The following is a 25474-nucleotide window of genomic DNA, read 5'->3' as shown; positions in this document are numbered from 1 at the left end:
CATCTGGCATCCCTGTCATGACACGTAAAACAGGGTTATATTTTTCACAAGCCAGCAGCGGAAATGTCACTTTGCTTACTATCAGTGTTATATTCCCCAAAAGCCAGCAACAGCAATGTCACTCTGTACACTACTTGCCACTTAGTGAAAATTTAAAACAAATATAATTTTTCAATTTTAAAATCAAAGAAAACTCGTAGAGATCTTAGACAAATTACGTAATGCCTACTGAAAGGCCGGTTATCGATTAGTAAAAGAAAAATCAGGTATTTTTTCAAATTAAAACCCCCTATTGTCTCACGACTTATATTTTATGACATTGTGATAAATACATTAAAAGCATGCGAACTATAACAAACCAGTAATATGTTGTTGTACCATGTTCACAAACCTATCTAAAAATAGGCGAAATGGTGCCCAACGCTGATGGCAATAAATCGTACATGCCTTTGATGATGAATATGATATTCTATGCTCGATAAAGACAAATGAAAACCTAAGAAACAAATAAAAAGACCCTACACTGTAAAAAAAATTCACGTCGAAGTGAAGTGATTTGCTGTTGAATTCGCAATACTTGCCTAACATTTCAAAGTGGAAAGAAAATCCTTCGAAACACATTAATGCAAAGAACAATGAAATCAACAGCAAATCACTTGATTTTCTGTTGTTATGTTCATCTTTTTATATGCCTAATGCTTGAGATACGGAATGTCGGTCATTTGGATGTTAAAAACTTACTTTCAAACAAGTTGTTAACCTATGCGAAAAATGTGCTGCTTGCGCCTTTTGTCACTGTCACTATTTTTGTTTCGTTTTATGTTTTTGACGTTTGTCAATTGGAATTGCAGCTGTAAATCAATTGATTTAAACAGTAGTGCAAATACTGTTATGGTTATTTCCATTGAACAGTTTTCAACACAAGATCATTTCGTTAGAAAGTGTTAATCATTGTGAAATCAACACTGAATCACTCAATTTGCAGTGCGACATGACGAATTGAGTCAAGTGCAAAAACACTTGAAGTAATCGTGTCATTTATTTACAACGTAATTAACTAATGAGGTGTAGAGAATAAAACTTATTCGGATATTTTTGTATTTCAATTACGAACATTTCACTATCCCCAGTTAAATATGTATCGAGTGCTATTCCTTACAATACTTTTTTACCAGAGTTTGAGATGTCTGACAGTTGCGGGTGTTGCTTCTTCTTTTTCTTGAAAATACCCTGCATTCTAGTTTTTTTGTGAAAGGACAATATAAAATAAAACAACGCTGGATGTGGCCTTGATCTATAAACCTTGGCATGAACAAAAACAAACAGCAAGTGAACAACGTTTATTTGTGACGTTTTTCCCTTTGATCATAAAAGCACATATACTTCAGATTCATGGAGAACAGAACCGCAGCACAGTGCTAGACGAAAACGGACGTCAAGAAATGGAAAGAAGTTTAGTTTTTTGAAAAGTTTACTAGCGTTGGTTTATTCAGCAATTGCTTTGCGTGATTCATCGAGTAGAATCCTCACGGTATTTATTTTGTTAATAGCTAATCAAGGTGAGAATTTTTCCTAACCAAATACTATCTGTCTGCTGTAATAAAGATGTTCGCATTGCCGAAGGGTTATGTTACATAAAAAGGTTCAATGCTTTGTTTATTATACTTTTCTTTCAGATGTTAAGTTTGTACAGATTCAGTCGAAGCACTGGATTTCGCATCATGAAACGTAACTTTAGTGCTCCTGTAGCTCCCTTTGCTTCTCACGTCACACCTGATGAAGGCAAGATCGAGGATAATAAAAAATCCGATGTTTCCGTACGGCAAACTCAACACGCAAAGTCGCTGGGAGATCAACACATAACCAAAAGTAATTTGCTGATGAAGTATATGTCGCATATATTACAAGTTATCTTATTTAGATCCGATAGTTGCCGCTGCTTTTGCATCATTGTTGCATGAAAATCGACTGTCTGGTAAAACTACAACGGTGATTTCCAACGGCATTGATGAAAAAATCTTCAACGCTAGTACAGTGAATGATCTCCTGGCAATTCCTGGTCGAGCGAAAGTATCTCGTAAGCAAGCTTTGAAGGTGATTGTCATTTTTAGTGAGAAGTACAACAATTATTGATTATATATTTGCAGATTGTTTCAATATTGGCCGAATGGAGTTCTATAAAAAAGGTGAAACTGTCGGAATTTGAGAATGATTCTCGGTTCATACAGTTATGCAACGTATTAGGCAGGACCAGTAACCGAAATAACGGCACCTTAAATAAGTCATCGTTTACCATCAACCGAACTACTGGATCAAACTTACATGTTGATGATCTACAAACGGTGCTAGGTGTTACAGCGAACGATGAAGCGGCGAAACTGATTGCGGGATTAACGATGTCACAAATGATTAAGGTTATGACTTCTTTGGCTCAAAAAAAGAAAAGAAGCACTCCGTTGCTCCGTTCACTTGCATTCAACATAAGCAGTTCATCCAGTCAGCTCAATCTGAAAGAGTGCGGCGATTTACTGTATGCCATGGCAAACCTGAATTTTCGTGACTCAGTGTTAGCTGCTAAAGTTTGCACCGACGTAGAAGCTGGATTAGCAGAAAATGAAGATAAGCCCGGATCAGTTGGGTCTATTCTAACCAGTTTAAGCCTTTTGCGGTACCGGGATACTGCAATATTGGATGTGCTTTCGGATTGGATTGTTTCAAAAAGCGAAATTTGCAAACCGGCTCATGTAGGCACTTTCTTGCTGTCGTTAGCCACATTGAATTATGAACCAAACAATATGGACAATGTGCAGGAAAAGTTGGTCAATCATCTAATGCAAAGCGATTTTATTAAATCGGTTGATTGGTTGAACACGGTGTGGTCTCTGGCTGTACTTAACTGTGTTTCACAGCAGCAGTTGGTTTCTGTGTTGAATTCGAGTTTTATATCTTGCTTGGAAAAGGAACGTAGCGGTGAACTATCTCCCGCTATCAAGATGAAACTCCTGAATCTTAACGCAGTTGCTAATAACGTTGTCAGAAGTGATTCTGATTTTAGCACATTGAATCCAAATGACCCTAAGTTGTTTGTTCCTATTGAATGTTCGAAAAGCAAACGTGTATTGATTACTGGAATGTTGGATGCACTTAAAAGTCTTCTTCCGTCGGAAAATCATGTTCGGATTAATCAGAGAACAACCATGGGATTCGCTATTGGTGAGTTAGTAATAGCTTCTATTTGAAATCATAAAACTGCCCTATTATTTTTTCGTTCGACGAAACCCACACAAATATCATACACATATTCACAAATTTTCAAATATCGTTATGGATGTTATGTCTCCTGTTATTTATGTTACGCTAACAATTATTGAACTTTTTTTATAAAAATAGTCACAGATCCGTTTATCTTATCATATATTGAAAATAATAAGGTATTATTATGCATAATATAAACTATACTTTGTTTTTGCAGATGCAGAATGCGTGCTGGATTCGAGGTGCTTACCGCTGGCAGTCGACAAAGAACACGCGGATGCCAAACGGTAATCTTTTTTGTTTCTATTCAACTGTTTTAGTAATTGAAATAATATATGCATATTTTCAGGATCGCCTTACTTGTGCACGATTATCATGACATGTGCCAGGGACCGCACCCGTCATTAAACGGGGTTCAAGCTCTAACCTGCCGCTTGCTGGAAAAAAGTGGCTATTCAGTACTATCGATTCCCTACAGTGAGTTCAATACCAGCGACAAACTACTGAAGCGAGTAGAGTATTTACAAAAAAGGTTCAAAACTCTCGTTAGTCTGAGAGTATAGGTGATTATTTTACCAAAATATAGAATTCCAAATACACGTGGATTGCAGTTAGTGCACTAACATGTCGTTCCAAATTTAGATATTTTTACCATCTAATCCAACTTGCCACCAGGAACCTGATTCCACAAACACTTGGTCAATTTCTCGCAGCTGCTTGAATGCAGTTTTAGAAAGCGCATGCTTGTTCTTAATATACTTGATTATGCTGTCCTCATAATAGAAGTTAAGATTCTTTATTTTGAGATGTGCTCGTGATTCCGTATCGGTTAGACAAATGCAGTTCCAAGGTGCCCAATCCTGGGCGATGTTCCACCGTGGTAGTCGAAGCTCCGAACGGTTTGTTTCGTTCGAGATAGCTGAATGGCCATGCCAGATGTTCTCGACTATGTACTTGATGTCATTGTCGTGTATTATAAAGGCAAATGACGATAATGCTCCGCGTTTCTTTTCATCACGTCGGATTGAACGTAGAATAGATCGGTAGATGGCAATGTCGACCGCTGGACCTTGGAGGGCAGAGCAACGATCGCAGATACTCGCCGACGTTTGTCGTGTATCAAGTGGAAATTTGGCAATCGGGCGAACTTTACTACATTTTTTGCATAAACGTGTGTTGTGTTCTAGAATGAAAAAATTGGTTTTTTTTCTATTGTAAACTGAAATAATTTGCCGACATTGTTTATTAAAGCAGACAGTTTGTGGTGTATTCTATCAAATGAGTGTTGTACAGTTGAATGAAAATAAATGGTAGTAAAAGTGGAAAAGTTATGATCCCTCGAGTAAATTGGAAAGGTAAATACTTAATTATATTTTAAATCGTCCATTTCTTCTTAGTCACTTTTAAACATGAATGAGATGGCGCATTTCGTTAATGTTAATACTTACTTCTATGCGATTCACCATTTTCATGAATAATAATATCCATTAAGAGTGTAAGTTGACGTTTTCTGAGTAAATCTAGTCCTGTGTCGTCAATGTTGCTAATAAGCAGTTGTCGCTCGCGTTCTAAAAGTGTTTCCAGCTGGGTAGAGAAAAGTAATATTCAAGTTATTTTGTTTTTGAATAGTTTAGGTCTGAAGGGGAAGCTTACGTGAAAGAAATTAAAATAATTTTCGTGAGTTTTATCACATCTAGGTTATTATCGCTGAAGGTGCGCTTCACCATTACATAGTGATGGTAAAGATGTGCCAAAAACTATCTGTTGTGAACGCGCTTTCTCTAGAAGCTGCACTGCCAGAAGAGGACAAGCTGGAAGAAGCCCTAACGTGCTTCAATACCGTCAAGTCAGCCATCAGCAGTGTAGCGGAGACGTAACGAATGGTTTGACGAGAAATACCGGCAGATATTGGATGAAAAGAACGCAGCGCGGGTAGTAATGTTGCGGAGAGCCACTCGTCAGAACGTGGAGCGGTACAAACAGAAACGAAGACAGCAAACCCTACTCTTCCAGGAAAAAAGTGCCACCAGGAGAAGGAGAAGTGCGAAGAACTACAACAGCTGTACCGCTTCAATGAAACACGAAAGTTCAATCAGAAATTTAACGCATCCGACAAAGGCTTTGTTTCGCGAGCCGGAATGTACAAGGATAAGGATGAGAACATCTTGATGGATGATCATGAGGTGATCGAAAGGTGGAGACAGCACTTCGATGAACATCTGAATGGCGTACAGGCAGGACACCAGAACAGCGACGCAGGAGACTGTCGGCGCAGCAAGCAACGGAGAAGTGCCATTCCCATCGATAGGCGAAGTTGATGCTTTTCGGTGGCCTCAGAATAACAAGGCAGCTGGACGGTATAGGAGTGGAGCTTCTCAAGATGGGCCCGGGCAAGTTGGCCAGTTGTCTGCATCTGATTGTTGCTGATTGTTAAGATTTGGGAAACGGAATGCCTACTGGAGTGGAAGGTCGGGTTATTTGCCCCGGTCGGGGTTATTTGGCGACAAGCTCGATTGTGAAACTACCGAGTGATCACTATTCTGAATGTCGCATACAAAGTGATATCCCAAATAATTTTTCAGCGACTGTCACTACTAACCAAGGGGCCATCCACATACCACGTGGACAGCTTTGCGGGTGGGGGGGGGGTGCTGGGGGTTGGCTAATGTCCACGGTCCATACAATTTTTTTAGAATTTATATGGACAGTTGTCCACGGAGGGGGAGGGGGGGGGTGTCAAAATCGTTAAAAATCTGTCCACGTGGTATGTGGATGGCCCCCAACAGATTCTTGGGAAGTTATCAGGCTGGTTTCATGGAGGGTCGGTCGACAACGGACCAGATCTTCACTCTTCGCCAGATCCTCCAAAAATGACGCGAATACAGATTCCCTATGCTCATCTCTTCATCGACTTCAAAGCCGCTTATGATACGATTAATCGTGAAGAGCTATGGAGAATACTCTACGAGAACGGCTTCACCGGGAATTTTACCAGACCGATAAAGGCTACGATGGGGGATGTGCAGTGTTGTGTGAGGATTTCGGGTGGTCTACTCGACCCATCCGATTTCCGTTAAATCTTATGAATTAATGTGTTCGTCAAGCTTAGGCTCAAATCCAATCAATTTATCTGCTTTGCGGATCCGGTAGACACTGTCGGCAACCCAAAAGCACGTGGTTTTTGCCTATTTTTCACTACTAATATAGTCAAGTGTTTTCTTCTTCCTCATATATATATATATATATATATATATATATATATATATATATATATATATATATATATATATATATATATATATATATATATATATATATATATATATATATATATATATATATATATATATATATATATATATATATATATTTAAATATATATATATATATATATATATATATATATATATATATATATATATATATATATATATTTTTTTTTTTTTTTCTTCACATAAATATATATATATATATATATATATATATATATATATATATATATATATATATATATATATATATATATATATATATATATATATATATATATATATATATATGGCAGAGCTGTATGCCACCACGGGTCGGTATTTGGCGATTACCGTAGGCCACGAAAGTGCTCACTGCAAGCAACTGCAAGTCCCGGACCATCAGCGAGAGCTAGCCTAGGTTGTGGTGAGACTCAGGCATTGGGCCGCCGAATTCTCGCAAAAGCCACATTATCCGGAAGCAGCTCTGACGGAGCGAATAGTGCCGCTCCCACCACCCAAATGCACTAACTCGCCCATTGGGATTGATGCCAGTAATTTCCCAATTACGGCAACTGGTCGCAACGTCATATGATAAGAGTCGGATTTTGTTTTCGTACTACGATTCTGGGCTGGCACCTGCGCCGAGCTCCCTTAGTAAGGTCGTGTGACAACGGCTTGAAACGGCGAGACAACAACCGGTGCAGGGGTCCGTCCCGTAAAACCTGGCAGGCCTTCCAGTACGTTCCAAATTCATTGCCCGGTGGGAACCGGGCAGGAGTGGGATCAGATGTCCTTTCCTGACTTGCGCCGGTCGGGGGTGTCATAGTTGCTCATAAGGCGCTATGGCAGCCGCCCCTAGCCATGGCCTCACTGCTTCGGCATAGACTGCCATGGGGCCAGATAGGCGACCACTACAGTATGGATAAGGATAGCGGCTGGAAGGGGGACCCACTTAACAAAAATGAACAATGAAAATAATGAAGATCAACAATTGGGCGCAGATGGGTTGAAAAACCCGTTTGCACGAGGAGGCATCCAGAGGTCTCCGCCGAGAAAGGCGGAGATGGATGCAGTAAAGGACGCCTGCGAAGACGGCAAAGGCAGTACGCCTACCGGATCGACGCAAGACATCGCAGTGGCTGGTCCACTGTTGATAAAGGCGGTCGGAAGACAGCGAGACACGCTACCGAAGGTAGTAGCGCTGTCGGAGCAGCTCGATGCCATAATCGAGTTTGCGAAAAGTCGCACCAACACGACGAAGTACCTGAAGCAGGCTCTCTACATGCTTCGGTCCTCCGTCGATGCTGCGAAGAAGGAGCACGCCGAGCTCAAGGCAAGAGCGATGGCTGCAGAGAAGAATGCAACGGAGGTGACCGGAAGGGCGACGAAGTCGGTCCAAACGGACACCTGCACGTTTGCAGCGGTTTGCGCCTCCGGGTCAGCCGCAAAAAGAGCAAGGCAGTCTCCGGGGGAAGCCCCCGAGAACAGCAAGAAACGGTTGGTTGTGCTAAGCCCGCGAGATAGCACACCAACGGCCTCCAAGTCCGCCGAAAAGTCTGCCGAAGTGGCAGCTACGGGAAACCCTTGGGTTACCGTGGGAGGAAGGAAGCGCCAAAAAGACAGCAAGCGCAACGACGAGAAGGCGACAAATCGTCCAAAAATGGGAAAGAAGGCGCGAAGCAGGGGTGACGCCCTCATACTCAAGACGGATGGGTCCAAGTACTCCGAAGTCTTGAAGAAAATGAGAGGCGAAACCCAGCTCAAGGATCTGGGAGCGGATGTCCATCCGTCGTTCTCGCACCGGCGAGATGATCCTTGAGCTCCGTAAGGATGCTAAAAACAAGGGCGCTGCCTACAAGACGGTAGCCGAGCAGGTCCTCGGGAAAGATGTGCAAATTCGGGCACTCACCTCAGAGGTGACTCTCCAGCTCAAAAACCTGGATGAAATCACCGAGAGGTGCGATATTGCACAGGCCCTCAAGGAGAAGTGCGGAGTGGAAGTAGCCACTGAGGTAATTCGCCTCCGAAAGGGTCCAGCGGGGACCCAGGTGGCCACTTTCCGGCTTGCATCGGCCGATGCAACTCTGGCCCTGAAGACAGCCAAACTTAAGGTTGGCTGGTCAGTATGTCCCCTGAGCATACTCCAGCAGCCGGACGATTGCTTCAGGTGTTTCGAGGGAGGACACAAGTGTGGTGGTGCTGGCCATAAAGCTAAAGACTGCGGGGAGCCTCCCAAGTGCTTGGTATGTACTGGAAACGGGACGCCAAGCACTTTATGGGAGACCCCCGGTGCCCAGCCGGTAAGGCGGCCACGAAACCACGGGCGTGAGGGTGACACAATTGAACCTGAACCATTGCTATGCGGCACAGCAGCTGCTATACCAAGCAGCGTCTGAGTCGCGGTCGGACATCGCAATCGTATCGGACCCCTACTGCATTCCTCCCGGAAACGGTAATTGGGTTGCAGATAAGTCCAGTACGGCGGCCATATGCACGACCAGCAAGTTCCCGGTTCAGGAGGTTGTGTCAACCTCAAATGAAGGATACGCGGTTGCCAAGGTGGACGGAGTGTTCTACTGCAGTTGTTATACTCCGCCGCGTTGGTCTATCGAAAGGTTCACCCAGATGGTCGATTTGTTATCTATGGAGCTGACGGGACTAACACCCTTAGTAGTGGCGGGCGACTTCAACGCTTGGGCTGTTGAGTGGGGAAGCCGCCGCACGAACCGGAGGGGTCAGATCTTGTTGGAAGCTTTGGCAAAGCGCAACCTAGATCTGGCCAACGTTGGAACCAAGTGTACATTCAGCAGAAATGGTGCGGAGTCGATCATCGACGTGACGTTCTCCAGCCCAGGACTGATCGTGAACTGGAGGGTAGACGATGGCTACACCTATAGTGACCACCAGTCGGTCTGCTATAGCGTAGTCCAGAACGTGAGGCGGCAGGCGACGGGTAGAGCCAATACTCCGACCGTCCGCGGGTGGAAGACATCGCATTTCGATGCCGAGGTATTTGCAGAAGCAATGAGAAGAGAGCGCGAGGGGGGCAGTTGGCTCCGCCCGAGTGCTGACCAATTAGTTGCCACATTATCGCGGGCGTGCGATGCCACCATGCCTAGGACCCGCCAACCTAGGAATGGTAAGTCACCGGTATACTGGTGGACCGACGCGATAGCGGACCTCCGTAGCGCGTGCCTCCGTGCAAGACGGATGTTGCAACGTGCACGTACCGATGCACAGAGGGTAGAGCGCCGTGTAGTATTCGGATCTGCAAAGTGCGATAAAGGCGAGCAAAAGGGCCTGCTTCGATAGGCTATGCGCGAGTGCCAATACGGATCCGTGGGGCAACGCCTACAGAGTCGTAATGGCGAAGACCAAAGGCGTGTTGGCGCCTGCAGAGCGATCACCAGCGATGCTGGAGCGTATCATCGAGGGACTCTTTCTACGACACGAGCCAAATCCTTGGCCTCCGGTTGCTGAGTCTCACGTCCGACGTTCCAGTATCTCAGACACAGACCAGGGATGGTCGGCCAACCTGCCGGGCATCCAATCCGTGAGAGACGGCAGCCGTGCAGAGGTTGTGGAGGAGGTAAGGGTTACGAATGAGGAACTCATCGTGATCGCCAACTCCCTAAAGGTGAGCAAGGCACCGGGACCGAATGGAATCCCGAACTTGGCCATCAGGACGACCATGAAAGTGGCCCCCGATCTATTTCGAGCAGTCATGCAGAAGTGCCTGGATGACTGCCTCTTTCCGGACAGGTGGAAGCGACAGAGATTGGTGCTGTTGCCGAAGGCTGGGAAACCGCCAGGGGACCCATCGGCATACAGACCTATCTGTCTGCTGGACACTACGGGCAAGGTGCTTGAGAGGATTATCCTCAACAGACTGGTGAAGTACACAGAGGGTGTAAACGGTCTGGCAAGTAACCAGTTCGGCTTCCGGAAAGGTAGATCCACGCTGGATGCTATTCTCTCTGTCACCAAGACGGCAGAGGTAGCACTCCAGCGTAAGAGTTGGGGCATTCGCTATTGCGCAATCGTCACGCTTGACGTGAAGAATGCATTCAATAGCGCCAGTTGGGACTCCATAGCGCTCGCGCTTAGGAGCATCCACGTACCGGTGTCGTTGTACAAGATTTTGGAAAATTATTTCCAGAATCGGGTACTAGTTTACAACACGGAGGAGGGTCAGAAGTGCGTCCCAATCACCGCAGGGGTACCGCAAGGTTCCATCCTGGGCCCGGTGTTGTGGAATGTCATGTATGACGGGGTGTTGAAACTAAAGTTCCCTGTAGGGGTTGTGATCGTCGGTTTCGCAGACGACATCACGCTAGAGGTCTACGGCGAGTCGATCGAAGAGGTCGAGTTGACGGCCGCGCACTGCATACGCAAGGTCGAAGACTGGATGCACTCTAGGAAACTGGAGTTAGCGCACCATAAAACGGAGGTTACGGTTGTGAACAACCGCAAATTAGAGCAACAGGCGGTGGTCAGAGTCGGAGACTGCACCATTACCTCAAGGCGTTCCTTGAAGCTCTTGGGGGTTATGGTTGACGATAAGCTCACATTTAAGAGTCACGTCGACTATGCCTGTAAGAGGGCTTCAACGGCCACTGCAGGACTATCTCGAATGATGTCCAATAGCTCAGCGGTATATGGCAGCAAGCGTAAACTTCTTGCCAGCGTGGTTTCGTCCATACTTAGGTATGGTGGGCCAGCGTGGTCCAAAGCGTTAGGTACCAACAGTCATCGTCGTAAACTGGAAAGTACCTACAGGCTCATGTGCCTGAGGGTTGTGAGCGCGTACCGTACAGTGTCATACGACGCAATCTGCGTCCTGTCCGGCATGATGCCTATCAGCATAGCCATTAAGGAGGACGTAGAATGCTTCGATCAACGTGACACAAGGGGTATACGAGGCACCAGAAGGTCATTCTCGATGATCAGATGGCAGCAGGAATGGTCCAATTCCGTAAAGGGTAGATGGACGTATCGACTTATTCCGGACGTATCCGGATGGGTCGGGAGGCGCCATGGAGAAGTTAACTTCCACTTGACACAGATTCTGTCAGGTCATGGTTGCTTCAGGCAGTATCTACACAGATTCGGGCATGCGGGGTCCCCCATGTGTCCCGAGTGCGCGGATGCGGAAGAAACTGCTGAGCATGTCTTCTTCGTGTGCCCTCGTTTTGTGCATGCGCGGAGCGACATGATGGTAGTGAGCGGGCCAGACACCACTCCGGACAACCTAGTTCGGAGGATGTGTAAAGACCCAAACATTTGGAGGGCGGTTTGTACAGCCGCCTCTCAAATAGTTTTAGAATTGCAAAACAGGCGACAGGTTGACCACCGACACGCCAGTGTTAGCTAACGGCCAGTCTCCAGGTTAGTTAGCTAAGTTAGCAAAGAGATCTATAGAACCAAGAGGGTGCACAGAGCACAAAAGCCGCTCCCCGAAGCAATACCTAGCGGTGGTCCCGGGGAGTATTATGGGCTGGAGACTGGAGGGGTTTTAGTGGGTCCGGTCACTGATTCAAACCAACCCCACACTCCCTGAGGTTGGTCACCTCAGGGGTTTGGATGCAAATTTCCCCTCCACCTGAAACAAAAAAAAAAAAAAAAAAAAAAATATATATATATATATATATATATATATATATATATATATATATATATATATATATATATATATATATATATATATATATATATATATATATATATATATATATATATATATATATATATATTTATATATATATATATATATATATATCTATATATATATATATATATATATATCTATATATATATATATACCTCAATGGGTCTCATATGCTATCTCCGGCATCTCAACGCGTGAAAAATTTTACAAATTTCAATGAAAAATTTCATGCATCAACTTCCAGCATTCAATGCAGAATACGAGTGGCGCAAAAAAAACAGTGAGCTCTACTATTGGATGCTTCAGGCAGCAGTGAGAAGAAAGAAAAGTGCATGTGAACCTAACAACAACGATTTGAATTGAGGTTTGAGGAATTTTGTAAGATCATATCTCTGTTCATTTTATGAACATCTTACACAGTTCATTTTTCCCTTTAAACATCCAATGGATATTTTTCATAAAGGATACCTAGTTTTTAATTCCAATCATCGTATTCCAAATTGTATCGTAGCAACGCTCACCTCGTTAACCGCTGGATGAACTTCCTTAGCAATCACATCTGAAACACGGTTGAGTAATGTCATTCGTCCGTGAGCCCCAAGAGGTTCATCTGCCAGTTTCCGATAATACTGAGCCAAATAGCGCGCCCGTTGATTTCTCAGCGTATCCATTTGAATTATCAAATCTGTAAGAACAAAGAAAAGGGAGTAAAAATGAGTAATTCCAATACCATACTTGGGTCTATTACTGGTATATCCAACCCATTTAACAGGGTCGCCTAACTTTTTCAAAATTTGTTCGTTGAGTACTTTCTTGGCCTCCTGCTGCAGTATCTGACGTTGCCTTTCGATGCCGTTCAGCAACTGAACTTCCTTGTCCAGCAGCATGTTCATCTCTGCTATCTTAGGAGCACCTGAATATTTTTCGCTAATTTGCTTGAGCTCGTTTTCTTTCCACATTTGCACCTGAGCATGAAGCGCATCAAAATCCTGTTTGGTTTTAGGAAACGTTTTTACAATACACTCCTTCCGGTATTCATCCTGCCGTGTTTTAGAACGCCTACTTTCACGTCGTTTCTGCTCTTTCTGCATACGTCTTCAAGGGAAGAAATGTTAAATTTTAGATTGCTTTGAAAAATAAACATCAATTACCTCCACTCTGCAGCGCTCTCCCTAATAAGTTTTTGCCACATATACCGACGAAAATTGCGCTGAATTAAAATAATTTTACCGATAGGATCAATACGTTTTGTCATCTCGTCGTAGCTTTCGTAGTTTTTCGCCACAATAACTCTGTCAGTATATTTGGATGCGTAGGAGAGTGCCGTAGCATCTCCATAGCTAACGGTTGCTCGATCGCAAGGCGTTTCAATTTCTATGCTTTTTTCTTCAACCGTCTGCGTGTCACGACTATAAATTCCTTTTTGAAAGATTATTTTGAATGAATGATATTGAAATAATGTACATATTGTTTTAGAATATTTTTATATTAAGATCATACGCTGTAAAACTCTGCGTGATAATTGTGCGAAGGTGAAGCTTCACCTAGAGGTGAAGACGATAATGATATCCATTGTGAATAAATAGTTGTATTTGGAACAAAGTCTTCGCGAACCAATACGATGCAACATTATGTGGTACTTTCGTTATTTAAATGTATCATAAGGAGTTGAAACCAGATTGCAGAACTTTATTCGGGAATTGATAACTCGACAGGTTTCGAAAAACAAAAATTCACCTTTTAAATAAATTGTTCATTTTTGCCTTTCTCCTAAAAAGGTATAGCAATCACTGCAAAAACTAAAGGTATGAAAGTGCTCGAAAGGGCCAAATGTCGTGTATCACTGGACTTAGTTCGGCGAGCTGAACGTTTTCTGTATGTGTGTGTGTAACGCTCTCCCAATCTAACTCAATTTTCTCAGAGATGACTGGACCAATTTTCATGAAATCAATTACAAATGGCAGGTCTGTTTGCCCCATAAGACCCTATTGAGTTTTATTGTAATCGGATTTTTAGTTTAGAGGTTATGTATCAAAATGTAAAAATCACGAAACATTATTATCTCAGAAACTACACAACCGAAAACCCTTAACTTTTGAATTTCATAAAGGTTGAACATGTGGTTCACAAGTTATTTAAAGAAACGCGTTCTGGAGACTGTTCAATCCCACTCATGTTTCTCAGCGATGGCTGAACCGATTTTCATGAAAATCAGTGTCAGATGGAAGGTATAGTTGCCTCATAAGACCCTTGATTTGTTTTGCAATCGAACTCTTACTTTGCCTGTTAAGCGCAGTATGCAGTTCAAAAAGGAATTCATTTTCCTATTCCAATCCCATGTAAAATTCAGGCACTGAATCAGGCAATGAATTTCTTCTGGTAGCTAGTACGCAGCTAAAAAGAAATCATAAACCGAAAGGGAAAACAAAGTTCACTTGCTGTGAACACTGCTGTGAAGCAAAATGTCACTTGTTCTTGCACGGAATAATGACCACTGACATTATTCAGGTACTTTCAGTACCTCAGGCAGTTGGTTGGTCAGTACCTTCAGGCAGTTGGTTGGTCGTCTCACACCCAGCGATGCCAGATTGGAAGACATTCTAGTAGATTCTACGTGATTGTAGATGCATACATTTCATGTGAGTTTCACGTAGAATTCATCTACTGGTAAACGACGAATTTGCATACCTGAGTGATTTATTACGCAACATATTTTGATAATTTCAAAAACCCGTTTCCTAGCTCATAAAAATTAGAGAAATAAATGAAAATTATACATTTCGTAAAACGTGATTGCTATCAGATATCATACAGGTATGCAAATTCGTCAATTCGTAAATGAGTAAAACAACATAAAAACTGATAAATATTACGACATTCCCGGGGATTGTTATTGTCCACTGCAGCTGTTTTTGTTCAGGTAACTCTTCCTCCTTTGAACTGAGGCTGTGTGAAACCTGTAAGCTCAAGTCTCGAGTTAATTATGATTTTTAGAAAATTCACTTATTTGCAAGCCATTCAGAAATCTGTTTTATGTTCAGAATCAGACAACAGCTTCGCCATTATGATTTCTGGTTCGTTTCGCACAGAGAATTCACGCGATACATCCTGTTTGCCGTTGTCAACTTCACGTAGATGGTACGTGATTAACCATGGTATGCATGAGATTTTCACGTAGATGTTATGTTTGTGTGACAGAAAATGAACAATTATAGGAACTTTCACGTAACAATAACGTGAAAAATATTTTGAGTCTACGATGAAGACATTAGTTTTTGTGACGACAACGTGAAGACATTGGAGAAAACATGTGAAGACATAGAAAAATTATGTGAACGATTCGAATTTTGCATTAGTGCATTAGCGGTTTTTTTTTGCTCGACAGTTTTCCTTTTGCCGGAAAGGTAGGAAGACATTTTTTCGCGGACCGTGAAGACTTTTGAAAAAAATACCTGGCATCCTCGCTCTCACACCAGATCGCGGTGAACAAGTTTGTTCGAGTTATAGAAAAAAAGCAAAAATCATGCGCTCACTGACGTCAGATATCGTTACTGTGAAGCATTCTCAGCTGTCAAAATTCCGTTTGGTAAAAAGGGCAAAACTTCGTGAACCTTTTTTCTTTTCAACTGCGTACCATGCTTTATGTTGAAAAATGTGAAATCTGGCTATGAAAAGAAACACATTCCGAAGAATACTTAAACTCCCTCACTTTTCTCAAAGATGGCTGAATCGATTTTCACAATATTAGTGTCAAATAAAAGGACTAGCTGCCTCATAACATCTCATTAAATTTCTTTGTAATCGGACTGTAAATTTGTCTGTAATGTATCAAAATGTGAAAATCACTAAACTTCATTATCTCACAAACTACATTACCGATTTGAACAATATTAGTATTAAATGAACGGGCTAAGTAAAGGTTAATTAATAAGTTTTATAATGATTAAACACGTGGTTCAAAAATTGTGGAAAGAAACATGTTCCGATGACTTTATCGATGACTAATTCCAACAATCTTAGTGTTAAATGCACTTTGATATGGTCGGCGTGCGACCAGACCGAGCCAAGCGCCAAACACATTGTTTTGAGTAATTAGCATTTGAAGTTTGACCACCCATGCTAACACGTAATGAATAAGGTTTAATGAATGTCCTCTTATCATAAATACACGAATAATAGCAATAATTGATAAAATATTTGGTTTTTATTTTTGACACCTATGCACTCAGTTCACTCTGGTCGAACAAAAATTTTAAAAAATGGTCTTCAGTTCGGTCTGGTCAAACCTATTTACTACAACATATCAACTTGACTATAAAACAAGTTAATTTTTCTTATTAGTCAAACGTAACACATAGATATCAACGCTGATTTATCTCTCAGTCCAATCTGTATCAAAAATTATACAGTTGATAGACAAGCAAAGCTTCATTTCTGTTGCTCTATTTCCTGGTGCCAAAGCGCACCAAGTGCTAAGTGTTAAGATGGTATCAATATGAGATACTCTGGTGTTTTGAAGCGGGTATTGTCTAATTTTATTGATTTACCGTATATTAACCCAGTCCTGACGTTTGTCACAAGAAAAAATCTAGTGTTATTTGAAAAATATCAAATGAAAATAAAATGCACTTGGTTCGGTCTGGCCCAACAAGATCTTGAAAAAAAAGTGATGTGCCCATTGAAACGAAATTCGGCTCTACGGAAACCACCTGGCTGTTTATTTATCTAGTTCTGATGACAGTCGTATTAACGAGCTGTCCGAAGCGGAGAAATCAGTTACTGGTTAAAATAAACCGCAAAGTTTGCTTTTAAAGCATGGTACGCAGTTGAAAAGAAAAGAGGTTCACGAAGTTTTGCCCTTTTTACCAAACGGAATTTTGACAGCTGAGAATGCTTCACAGAAACGATATCTGACGTCAGTGAGCGCATGATTTTTGCTTTTTTTCTATAACTCGAACAAACTTGTTTACCGCGATCTGGTGTGAGAGCAAGGATGCCAGTTAATTTTTTCAAAAGTCTTCACGGTCCGCGAAAAAAAGTCTTCCTACCTTTCCGGCAAAAGGGAAACTGTCGAGCAAAAAAAACCGCAAATGCAAAATTCGAATCGTTCACATAATTTTTCTATTTCTTCACATGTTTTCTCCAATGTCTTCACGTTGTCGTCACAAAAACTAATGTCTTCATCGTAGACTCAAAATATTTTTCACGTTATTGTTACGTGAAAGTACCTATAATTGTTCATTTTCTGTCACTTTGCATGACTTATTTGACAAACATAACATCTACGTGAAAATCTCATGCATACCATGGTTAATCACGTACCATCTACGTGAAGTTGACAACGGCAAACAGGATGTATCGCGTGAATTCTCTGTGCGAAACGAACCAGAAATCAAAATGGCGAAGCTGTTGTCTGATTCTGAACATAAAACAGATTTTCTGAATGGCTTGCCAATAAGTGAATTTTCTAAAAATCATAATTAACTCGAGACTTGAGGTTACAGGTTTCACACAGCTTCAGTTCAAAGGAGGAAGAGTTACCTGAACAAAAACAGCTGCAGTGGACAGTAAGAATCCCCGGGAATGTCGTAATATTTATCAGTTTTTATGTTGTTTTACTCATTTACGAATTGACGAGTTTGCATACCTGTATGATATCTGATAGCAATCACGTTTTACGAAATGTATAATTTTCATTTATTTCTCTAATTTTTATGAGCTAGGAAACGGGTTTTTGAAATTATCAAAATATGTTGCGTAATAAATCACTCAGGTATGCAAATTCGTCGTTTACCAGTAGATGAATTCTACGTGAAACTCACATGAAATGTATGCATCTACAATCACGTAGAATCTACTAGAATGTCTTCCAATCTGGCATCGCTGGGTGTGAGACGACCAACCAACTGCCTGAAACTTTCAGTACCTGAATAATGTCAGTGGTCATTATTCCGTGCAAGAACAAGTGACATTTTGCTTCACAGCAGTGTTCACAGCAAGTGAACTTTGTTTTCCCTTTCGGTTTATGATTTCTTTTTAGCTGCGTACTAGCTACCAGAAGAAATTCATTGCCTGATTCAGTGCCTGAATTTTACATGGGATTGGAATAGGAAAATGAATTCCTTTTTGAACTGTATACTGCGCTTAAATCACAAACAATCACTTTCTTTAGATGCCATGGCTGTGTTTACGGTTCACTCTGGTCGAACGCAATTTCGTTCTTTTCGCAAAGTGCTACAGAGATTTTTTATTATAACACGCCTTTGAACTGTTCAAATGATTTCATTCTTTAATGGAACATAGATTATCAGTTTGCACATCCACTGGTGCTAATAACTCAATTTTAAAGAAAATGGCACTTGGCTCGGTCTGGTCGCACGCCGATCATATGTAGTTCAAAAGTTATGAAAAGACACGAAATTCAAAGACTATTTAAAACTGTAGCTGCTTTGATCGAAATATTTGGCTTCAACAAAATTTAAATTTGGTATCGTGCTATTTGTACGTTCCCGGTATTGCTCGAGATTGAAAGGAATGTTGTATTTGAAATAGAAGAAAATTCCTACTATAAATAATCGAATCTAAAATGATATCTTATCGAATGAAATAGAATCGAGTCCAACCTAAATATGAGTACAGTGACATTTCGATTGTACCACGAAAAAAAAAAATTGCGTCATATTTGAAACATATTTATTTCATGTTATTTGCATGTGTTAATGTATGTTCGTATGTGTTTGAATGCTATGTTTCAAATGTTAGGTATAGTTTCACTGTTGGCTACCACAAATTTGTTATTTAGGATGAAAAATAAATCCAGCAAATATTATCAAGGTTTTTTTTCTGAAAATTGAAGTGTTCGTGTGAATCTGTTTTAGCGAATAATAAGTTCAAAGGAGAAAGGCTGGATCTCACCGCTAGGAGGATTAATTTGGGTTTTTGAATTAGTGCAACTACCAATATTTTTGTATCGTAAAGCTTAAAAAAGATAAATTTTTACATTCCATAAAATTCTAGAAAAAAGGCTTTTGAGCGCTACAGTATTAAATAATATGAGACAGCGAATAATTTTGATAAAACTACTGATAATAATATGCCTAATTGTGTTTTTGCCAATATCGATAACTAGGAACACAATCTTCCACGTCGTTTTAAAAAAGCAAAAACGTTTATTACTGTTTTGATTACACAGTGCAACCATTTTTTTGCCTTGGCTTCTATGTATGATTTTTTGATGAAGTTTGATGCGAAAATAAATGTCCCGGAGTTTGAACATATTTCAATATAAGGGGCAACAATGGCGCCATTTTGAATTTTTGAGAAACTGGAAATATTTGAGGTTTTTTCAACGCCATTTTGTTTTAAGACCAAATATCAAAATTTTTTTACCCATCTTTTGAAAAAACAGATCTTAAATCGGACAAAAACTGAGCTCAAAACGGTGATTCTACGAAACCGGTTTCGGCATAGTTTTGGTATATTTCACAAAGCAAAATAATATCGATTATTTCTGAGTATTAATGGTAATTCGCTAATATCTTAAAGTGGTAGTCAAATTATATCTTATTTTGAGTGGAAAAGTCTCAGAAATCGAATGGTAGGTGTCTGATCAACGTAAAATGTCAGCAAAATGTCGATTTTGCCCCAATTCCCCTACAATACAAAATAGGTTTATCTGCTGACATCTTACGTAGATTAGACACCTACCATTCGATTTCTGAGACTGTTTTAATGCTCAGAAATAATCGAAATTATTTTGCTTTGTGAAATATACTAAAACTATGCCGAAACCGGTTTCGTAGAATCACCGTTTTGAGCTCAGTTTTTGTCCGATTTAAGATCTGTTTTTTTTTTCAAAAGATGGGTAAAAAGATGCTAATATGTGGACAAACTGTTAGAATTTTGATATTTGGCCTCAAAACAAAATGGCGTTGAAAAAACCACAAAAATTACCGGTTTCTCAAAAATTCAAAATGGCGCCATTGTTATGTTCAAACTCGGGAAAATTTAGTTTTGCATACAAATACACAGAAAATTATATATAGAAGCCAAGGCAGAAAAAAAGTCAATTTTTGTTGCACTGTGTTATCTTACCTTCATATTTAATTTGGGTCAAAAGTGGACCAGTCTGTGTGAAGGCATCATGGTATTCGGTCTCTGAAACGTGTAAACATCGTTTTACTAAACTTGTGTTCGACAAAAAATATAAATAAATGGGTAGACTAAAAACTAATCAATTTTACTTGTAATTTTATCCACGTAACCACCGACAAAAGGTTTCATGATGGCTTGGTTTTCGATTTCCACAACAAGGTCACGACTTAAGCTTCCGTCCGTTTTATCATCAGCTGATACACGAACAGTAATGAAATCCGGCAGGTTGAAATTGCTAAAAATGGCAAAGTATGTAAATTTATTGATAGATCAGTGCATATGAACAACACCTACTTGTAGTAAATCTGCGGCTCCAATTTGACGTTTTCTTCGAGTGCGTTTTCAGACAACTCTAGGTTTATGTCGATGATACCATACTCATTATCACAAATATCGAATAAACGCTGGTGATCATCTAGGGGTTTCATACTGTCGGGTTGCTTCAGAACGAGATATTTAGGAAGAGTCTGAAACTTTTTGGAAATGTCTTTCTTAACTTCCTCTACCGTGCTAATGTTCGGATAAGCATGGGTTACGATTTGCGATTTGAGGATGTGGAATTTGACGGTAACATCTTTGAGTAACAGAATGTCATCGTCGTCGTTGTTGGTTTCAACGTTTTCGTCGAATGTGAGCGATTCAGGCAGTTTTTGTTTGGCATATCTTGACATTTTTACAAATCTAAAGACAATTTTCTGATTAGCAAAAATAGTTTTGAATGTGGATTTTGTACACAGCACGAGTTCTTATAGTATTGATTATCTACTCTGGTGACATGAACAACTACGGTTGCTAGGCATAACAACTCTATGAAGAGAATTTAACGACACTATGCAACATGCGCTGCAATGTATGCAATGTATGCGGCTGCGGTGGCTGCCTACAATAGAAGCCACCGACCAACATTTCAACGGAAAGAATATAAATGTAAATAACTCAACCTGTATTCTGCCCATAATTCAAAAAATGGCTAATATGCCATAGGCATCAAATCGAGAAAAACGCATTTTAAAGTTTTTTGTCGGTACAACATATTTTTACTGTTCATGACAACTTTTTTTATTTAGTATATCGCCCTTTATAAATGCTGGAACCTTGCCGTTGAGTTGAAACAGAGAAATCTGCAGGAAAATTCCATCCGCCACGTATTTTCAACGCAGTAATCGTTTTTTCATTTATAAACGATAGGTCAGTTGACAAACCGGTGTGCAATTTGGCTAATATCCATACGATGTGAATTATATCGTGCTCGTTGGTGATAAAAATGGTTTTAAATTTAATAAAACAACATGAAAGCACAAGTGAGGATGAAAAGGACGACGAGACAATTGTTACGTGCAACAATGTAACAAACATATCATTAATTCATAATAATCTCACAATCCACTTTCCTATTTTTTCTCATCAAATCCAAAAAGAAATCTGAATCTTCTCTTTATTAATATTACTTCTAATCAAAGAGCGAAATAGCATTTTTTCAAATGTAAAAAGATTTACGACAGAAGGAAACAGTCACACGTTTTGATCATTGGGTTTCGCAGCGCAAAAAATAAATTCTTGTAGCATCAAATATCACTCGTGAAAAAGTCAAATTTGATGCAAGGGCCTTACGATCGCTTACCTGTCGCCAGTAACCACCAGGCTACAACACACTTTCGAAAGTTAGACGAAACACAGCCTACAATAATAATACACTGGTTCGTGAACATGCCACAGGTTGAAACATATTGGATATTGGCCAACTTCTCAATTATTTTGGATATTAGCCAAAATTGTTTCACAGTTGCTGCCTTCCCAAATGCATTTTTTGACAATCGGCTTTCGTAGGGACCTCGTTTAGGGTATGTACCATCACGATAAACTGTTTTCTCGATTTTGGTAAAAATGGCATGTTAGCCAATTTTTGAATTATGGGCAGTATTATATAACTATAAATTGTTCAGCGTTAATGCAAGGTTTAATTGTGACAACTGATCATCAGAGCAGTGTACACGATTACTGTTTGGGGCGAGAAAAAGATTGGCTCGAAGAATTTTATGAATTCAGCAATGTTTCGATCCTACGAATGCTCGTCATGTATTTTTTCGGTACTAGGTATTTTCAGCATTTCATTACCGACCTGATCATATCTCTCTACAGAGTTATAGTAATATTTGTCAAAATTTTGGTGGATTTAGAGTATGATTTGTTCTTTTGACAAATTATTGGTGCCCTGCCCAACTAATTCCTCCAGTTGATCTCGAAGAACGACGCTGGCCTAACAAGCTCGCCGTCGTAGATTCGAGTTTCGTCTCGGAAGAGACTGTTGACTGTTGGCTACAAAGTCTGTGTATAAATAAACAGAAGGTCAAGTTCCCAATCGAAATGTTGCAGTTTGGAGGACTCAAAGAGTCTCAAAAGTGATCCAAAACTTGGTCTTGGAGTAAACTCTGGAAAACGGATCTGTCGCTATTCATAATTTGACCAATAAATTTAAGACGAGCATAGGAATTTATTTAGCGGATTTAGTGCAGATATGATTTAAATAAAACATACACACGTCCTTATGGTCGATTAGGGAAAAAAGAGAAAGAAGTGTTACAATCGTTGATTACCGAGTTCACCTCTGCATCTTTAATAACTGCGACGGAAAGGAAGGTATATTGTCATCGTGATAAGTGACGGATTTTTATACTTTTTATCTTTTCTCTAGCTAACCTTGTTACTGTTCTTTGTCGAGCCTCGGTAATTACTTCTGCCAAGCATGATAACTGTTTGTGAGTGAACTTTTTCTTTGGAATTGCGCGTGTGGGAAAAGTCAAAGTGGAGAGATGAGGGGGAGCCTGAGAATTCCTCTGACACCAAACGGTTAAATTCTACTAATATTCGAATTCATGACCATTCTCTTATCAGAGTGAGCCATCGGCACCACCATGATGTTACATCCGTTTGTCGTAACGTAAAGAGGCATAAGAGGCCCACAATTTGCTAGTTTGGACATCGGAAGTGAGGATGGACCCGACGCAGAAGTGACAATGATCGAAAATCTCGTGATGGAACGAGTGCGATGAAGCATTCTGGAGAAGTAATGCAGTGCAAAGATATATACTAATAAATACGTTTGCTTCGCTCAGCTTTTAGGAATAAGTCGTTTAGTTTATATTGTTCTATGTTGAAAGGTTATTTGTAGGCAAAAATACAGCCTTTCTTCGGGTAAAAAGATAAAACACAAATATAGAGATAAGCCACCGTCTCATTTCAGGATACGGCAACATAAACTGATTTATCTTCCAGCATTAAAATATTTAAGAGCTCGTAATTGAGGCTTTGGTGTAACAAAACTATTTCTACGATAGTATTCTTTTCGAAACAGCAACAAGAAACAGACGCAAACATATGTTCACTCTCATGTACAAAAACAAACTGACATCAAATCTAAGATATAGTAAAATCGCGTCGCTTATTTTCTGGTTAATGACTGACCTAATTTACTTGATGTTTGTTGGTCAAGCTTCCAATAACATTAATGGCTTGTACTCTGGACTGGACTGGACTCTAATCGAACGCTAAACTACGAAAAAAGCACAAACTGGTTACACAGTAATCATCCAAGATCATAGGATTTGTACGGCTTCGAACAAAAATGACAAGTGATAAGTATTTTTTAAGGATTGAATTAGCGGCTTGATAGTGTTCTACATTGGTTTATATTAACTGTGAACAGTGTTGGTTAACAAAGAAGGGGTTAATTTTTGAAATATGTAAGTATGAAATTGGCGCAGTTGGAAGCTTTCAGAGATAATTAACAAGTATTCGCATGTGAGTGATAATAATCATAATAATTTAAACGCTTAGTTTATAATAATTCCCGTTCCCTGCACTATTAAAAAAGGAATAGTGTGCTACGTCCTTTGTTGCAAACATTGCTGTGTGACGGTATTTTATTTTGCAATTTTTAGCAATCAATAATAGTAAACAAATTAAGTGACAGTATTATTTTGTCCATTAAGGTTTTGTGTCAAATCGTTTCAAATCTTCAAAATCAAATCGAGAAGTAAAACATCTCTCTGGTGAGTTCAATATAACAAGAAACATAATATTTAGTCATTGTTCAAGTTTCAAAGAGATTTTGAATTTTTTTTAATTATTACTTGTTCACAGATTAAGTAAACATTTACATCCCAATTTATGCTAACTTACTGTCCATGTGCAAGATCACACAATTTTCTGAATATAGTGTACCAATAATACACTATGGTTTTTATATAAATGTGATTGTGTGAGTGCAAAGCAGCGCCTAGCTCTAACATTCCGCTGTCAGGATTCGAACATGCAAGGGGCCGTTCCTAAACCACGTGGTCATATTTAAATCACTTTTTATACCCCCCGTACCCCTCCGTGGTTTTTCGTGGTCTTTTGGCTTTCGTTTGGTCATTTCGTTAACCTCCCACCCCCGTGCGTGGTCTTTCGTGGTCTTTTGACAAACCCCCCCGTCCCCCTCTTTATGACCACGTGGTTTAGGAACGGCCCCCAATAACTATCTAGGGGCCAATTTGGGTCATGTCTAGTTACAATACGTCTATATAAAGTTAATCCTTGAATGCCCACGCCAATTTTATATATCTCGCCAAACATGTGAAAAGGGCCCATGTGCCATATGTAAACAAGCTAAATTTTCTCGTTTTTTGAATAATACAAGCGAAATCTGCGTTTACCAATAAGATTTATTAATAAAAGAATTTACTCTTAATCAAACAATCTTATTTGTACGGGTAAATAAAGCTTGTATTCATTGAAAAACGTGAAATTGTGGCTTGTTTACATATGGCACATGGGCCCTTTTCACATGTTTAGCGAGATATTATCGACAAATGGACCTCTAACTCCATTAAAATTCTATCAGATTTGATCGAACTGGAGGCCCCATGTGTCGTCTTCCTTTTGATCGAGCCACCATGCTCGTCGCACGCCTTGTCGCCTTGTTATAAGTCCGACATCTTTACGAAAACCCCAAGCCACCAGTCTCCCGATTTTCGCTGTTTGGACGATGACCAGCAGCTGATGAAATTCGTGTTTTATCCGCCTTCGCCAAGATCCAACTTCCATCCTCCACTCCAACACAGATGGTACGCAGCCAGGGATGCCACATGTACAGATTAATCTGTAT

At 40.3% G+C, this 25474-nt stretch overlaps 2 protein-coding genes across 2 annotated transcripts; one reads left to right on the top strand and one right to left on the bottom strand.

Annotated features, from left to right (window-relative positions):
* The first annotated feature begins 1378 nt into the window (after window positions 1-1378).
* Window positions 1379-3878, top strand: LOC129717663 (FAST kinase domain-containing protein 4). Its single transcript, XM_055667736.1, has 6 exons — window positions 1379-1559; window positions 1677-1869; window positions 1922-2094; window positions 2148-3213; window positions 3473-3542; window positions 3605-3878. Exons 2-6 carry the CDS (start codon window positions 1677-1679, stop codon window positions 3816-3818), a joined length of 1716 nt encoding a protein of 571 aa, XP_055523711.1. The 5' UTR covers window positions 1379-1559; the 3' UTR covers window positions 3819-3878.
* LOC129717662 (IQ and ubiquitin-like domain-containing protein) lies at window positions 3045-21100 on the bottom strand. Its single transcript, XM_055667735.1, has 8 exons — window positions 20623-21100; window positions 20418-20563; window positions 20269-20331; window positions 13326-13593; window positions 12923-13269; window positions 12696-12859; window positions 4704-4839; window positions 3045-4438 (listed from the first exon to the last, which is right to left on the bottom strand). Exons 1-8 carry the CDS (start codon window positions 20997-20999, stop codon window positions 3894-3896), a joined length of 2046 nt encoding a protein of 681 aa, XP_055523710.1. The 5' UTR covers window positions 21000-21100; the 3' UTR covers window positions 3045-3893.
* Window positions 21101-25474: the final 4374 nt, after the last annotated feature.

This window comes from Wyeomyia smithii, chromosome 1 (genome assembly GCF_029784165.1).
Source record: "Wyeomyia smithii strain HCP4-BCI-WySm-NY-G18 chromosome 1, ASM2978416v1, whole genome shotgun sequence".
NCBI classification, from domain to species: domain Eukaryota; kingdom Metazoa; phylum Arthropoda; class Insecta; order Diptera; family Culicidae; genus Wyeomyia; species Wyeomyia smithii.
This window is presented reverse-complemented; position numbering and strand designations above follow the sequence as displayed.

Excerpts from the sequence above, each read along its gene's own strand:
- LOC129717663 (XM_055667736.1), top strand. The coding sequence starts at position 1,677 with ATGTTAAGTTTGTACAGATTCAGTCGAAGCACTGGATTTCGCATCATG. Across the intron at positions 2,095-2,147 it reads CTCGTAAGCAAGCTTTGAAG|ATTGTTTCAATATTGGCCGA; the intron begins GTGATTGTCATT and ends ATATATTTGCAG. Across the intron at positions 3,543-3,604 it reads GAACACGCGGATGCCAAACG|GATCGCCTTACTTGTGCACG; the intron begins GTAATCTTTTTT and ends GCATATTTTCAG.
- LOC129717662 (XM_055667735.1), bottom strand. The coding sequence starts at position 20,999 with ATGTCAAGATATGCCAAACAAAAACTGCCTGAATCGCTCACATTCGAC. Across the intron at positions 13,594-20,268 it reads GACCCAAATTAAATATGAAG|GAATTTATAGTCGTGACACG; the intron begins GTAAGATAACAC and ends TCTTTCAAAAAG. Across the intron at positions 4,840-12,695 it reads TTCATCCAGCGGTTAACGAG|CTGGAAACACTTTTAGAACG; the intron begins GTGAGCGTTGCT and ends TTCTCTACCCAG.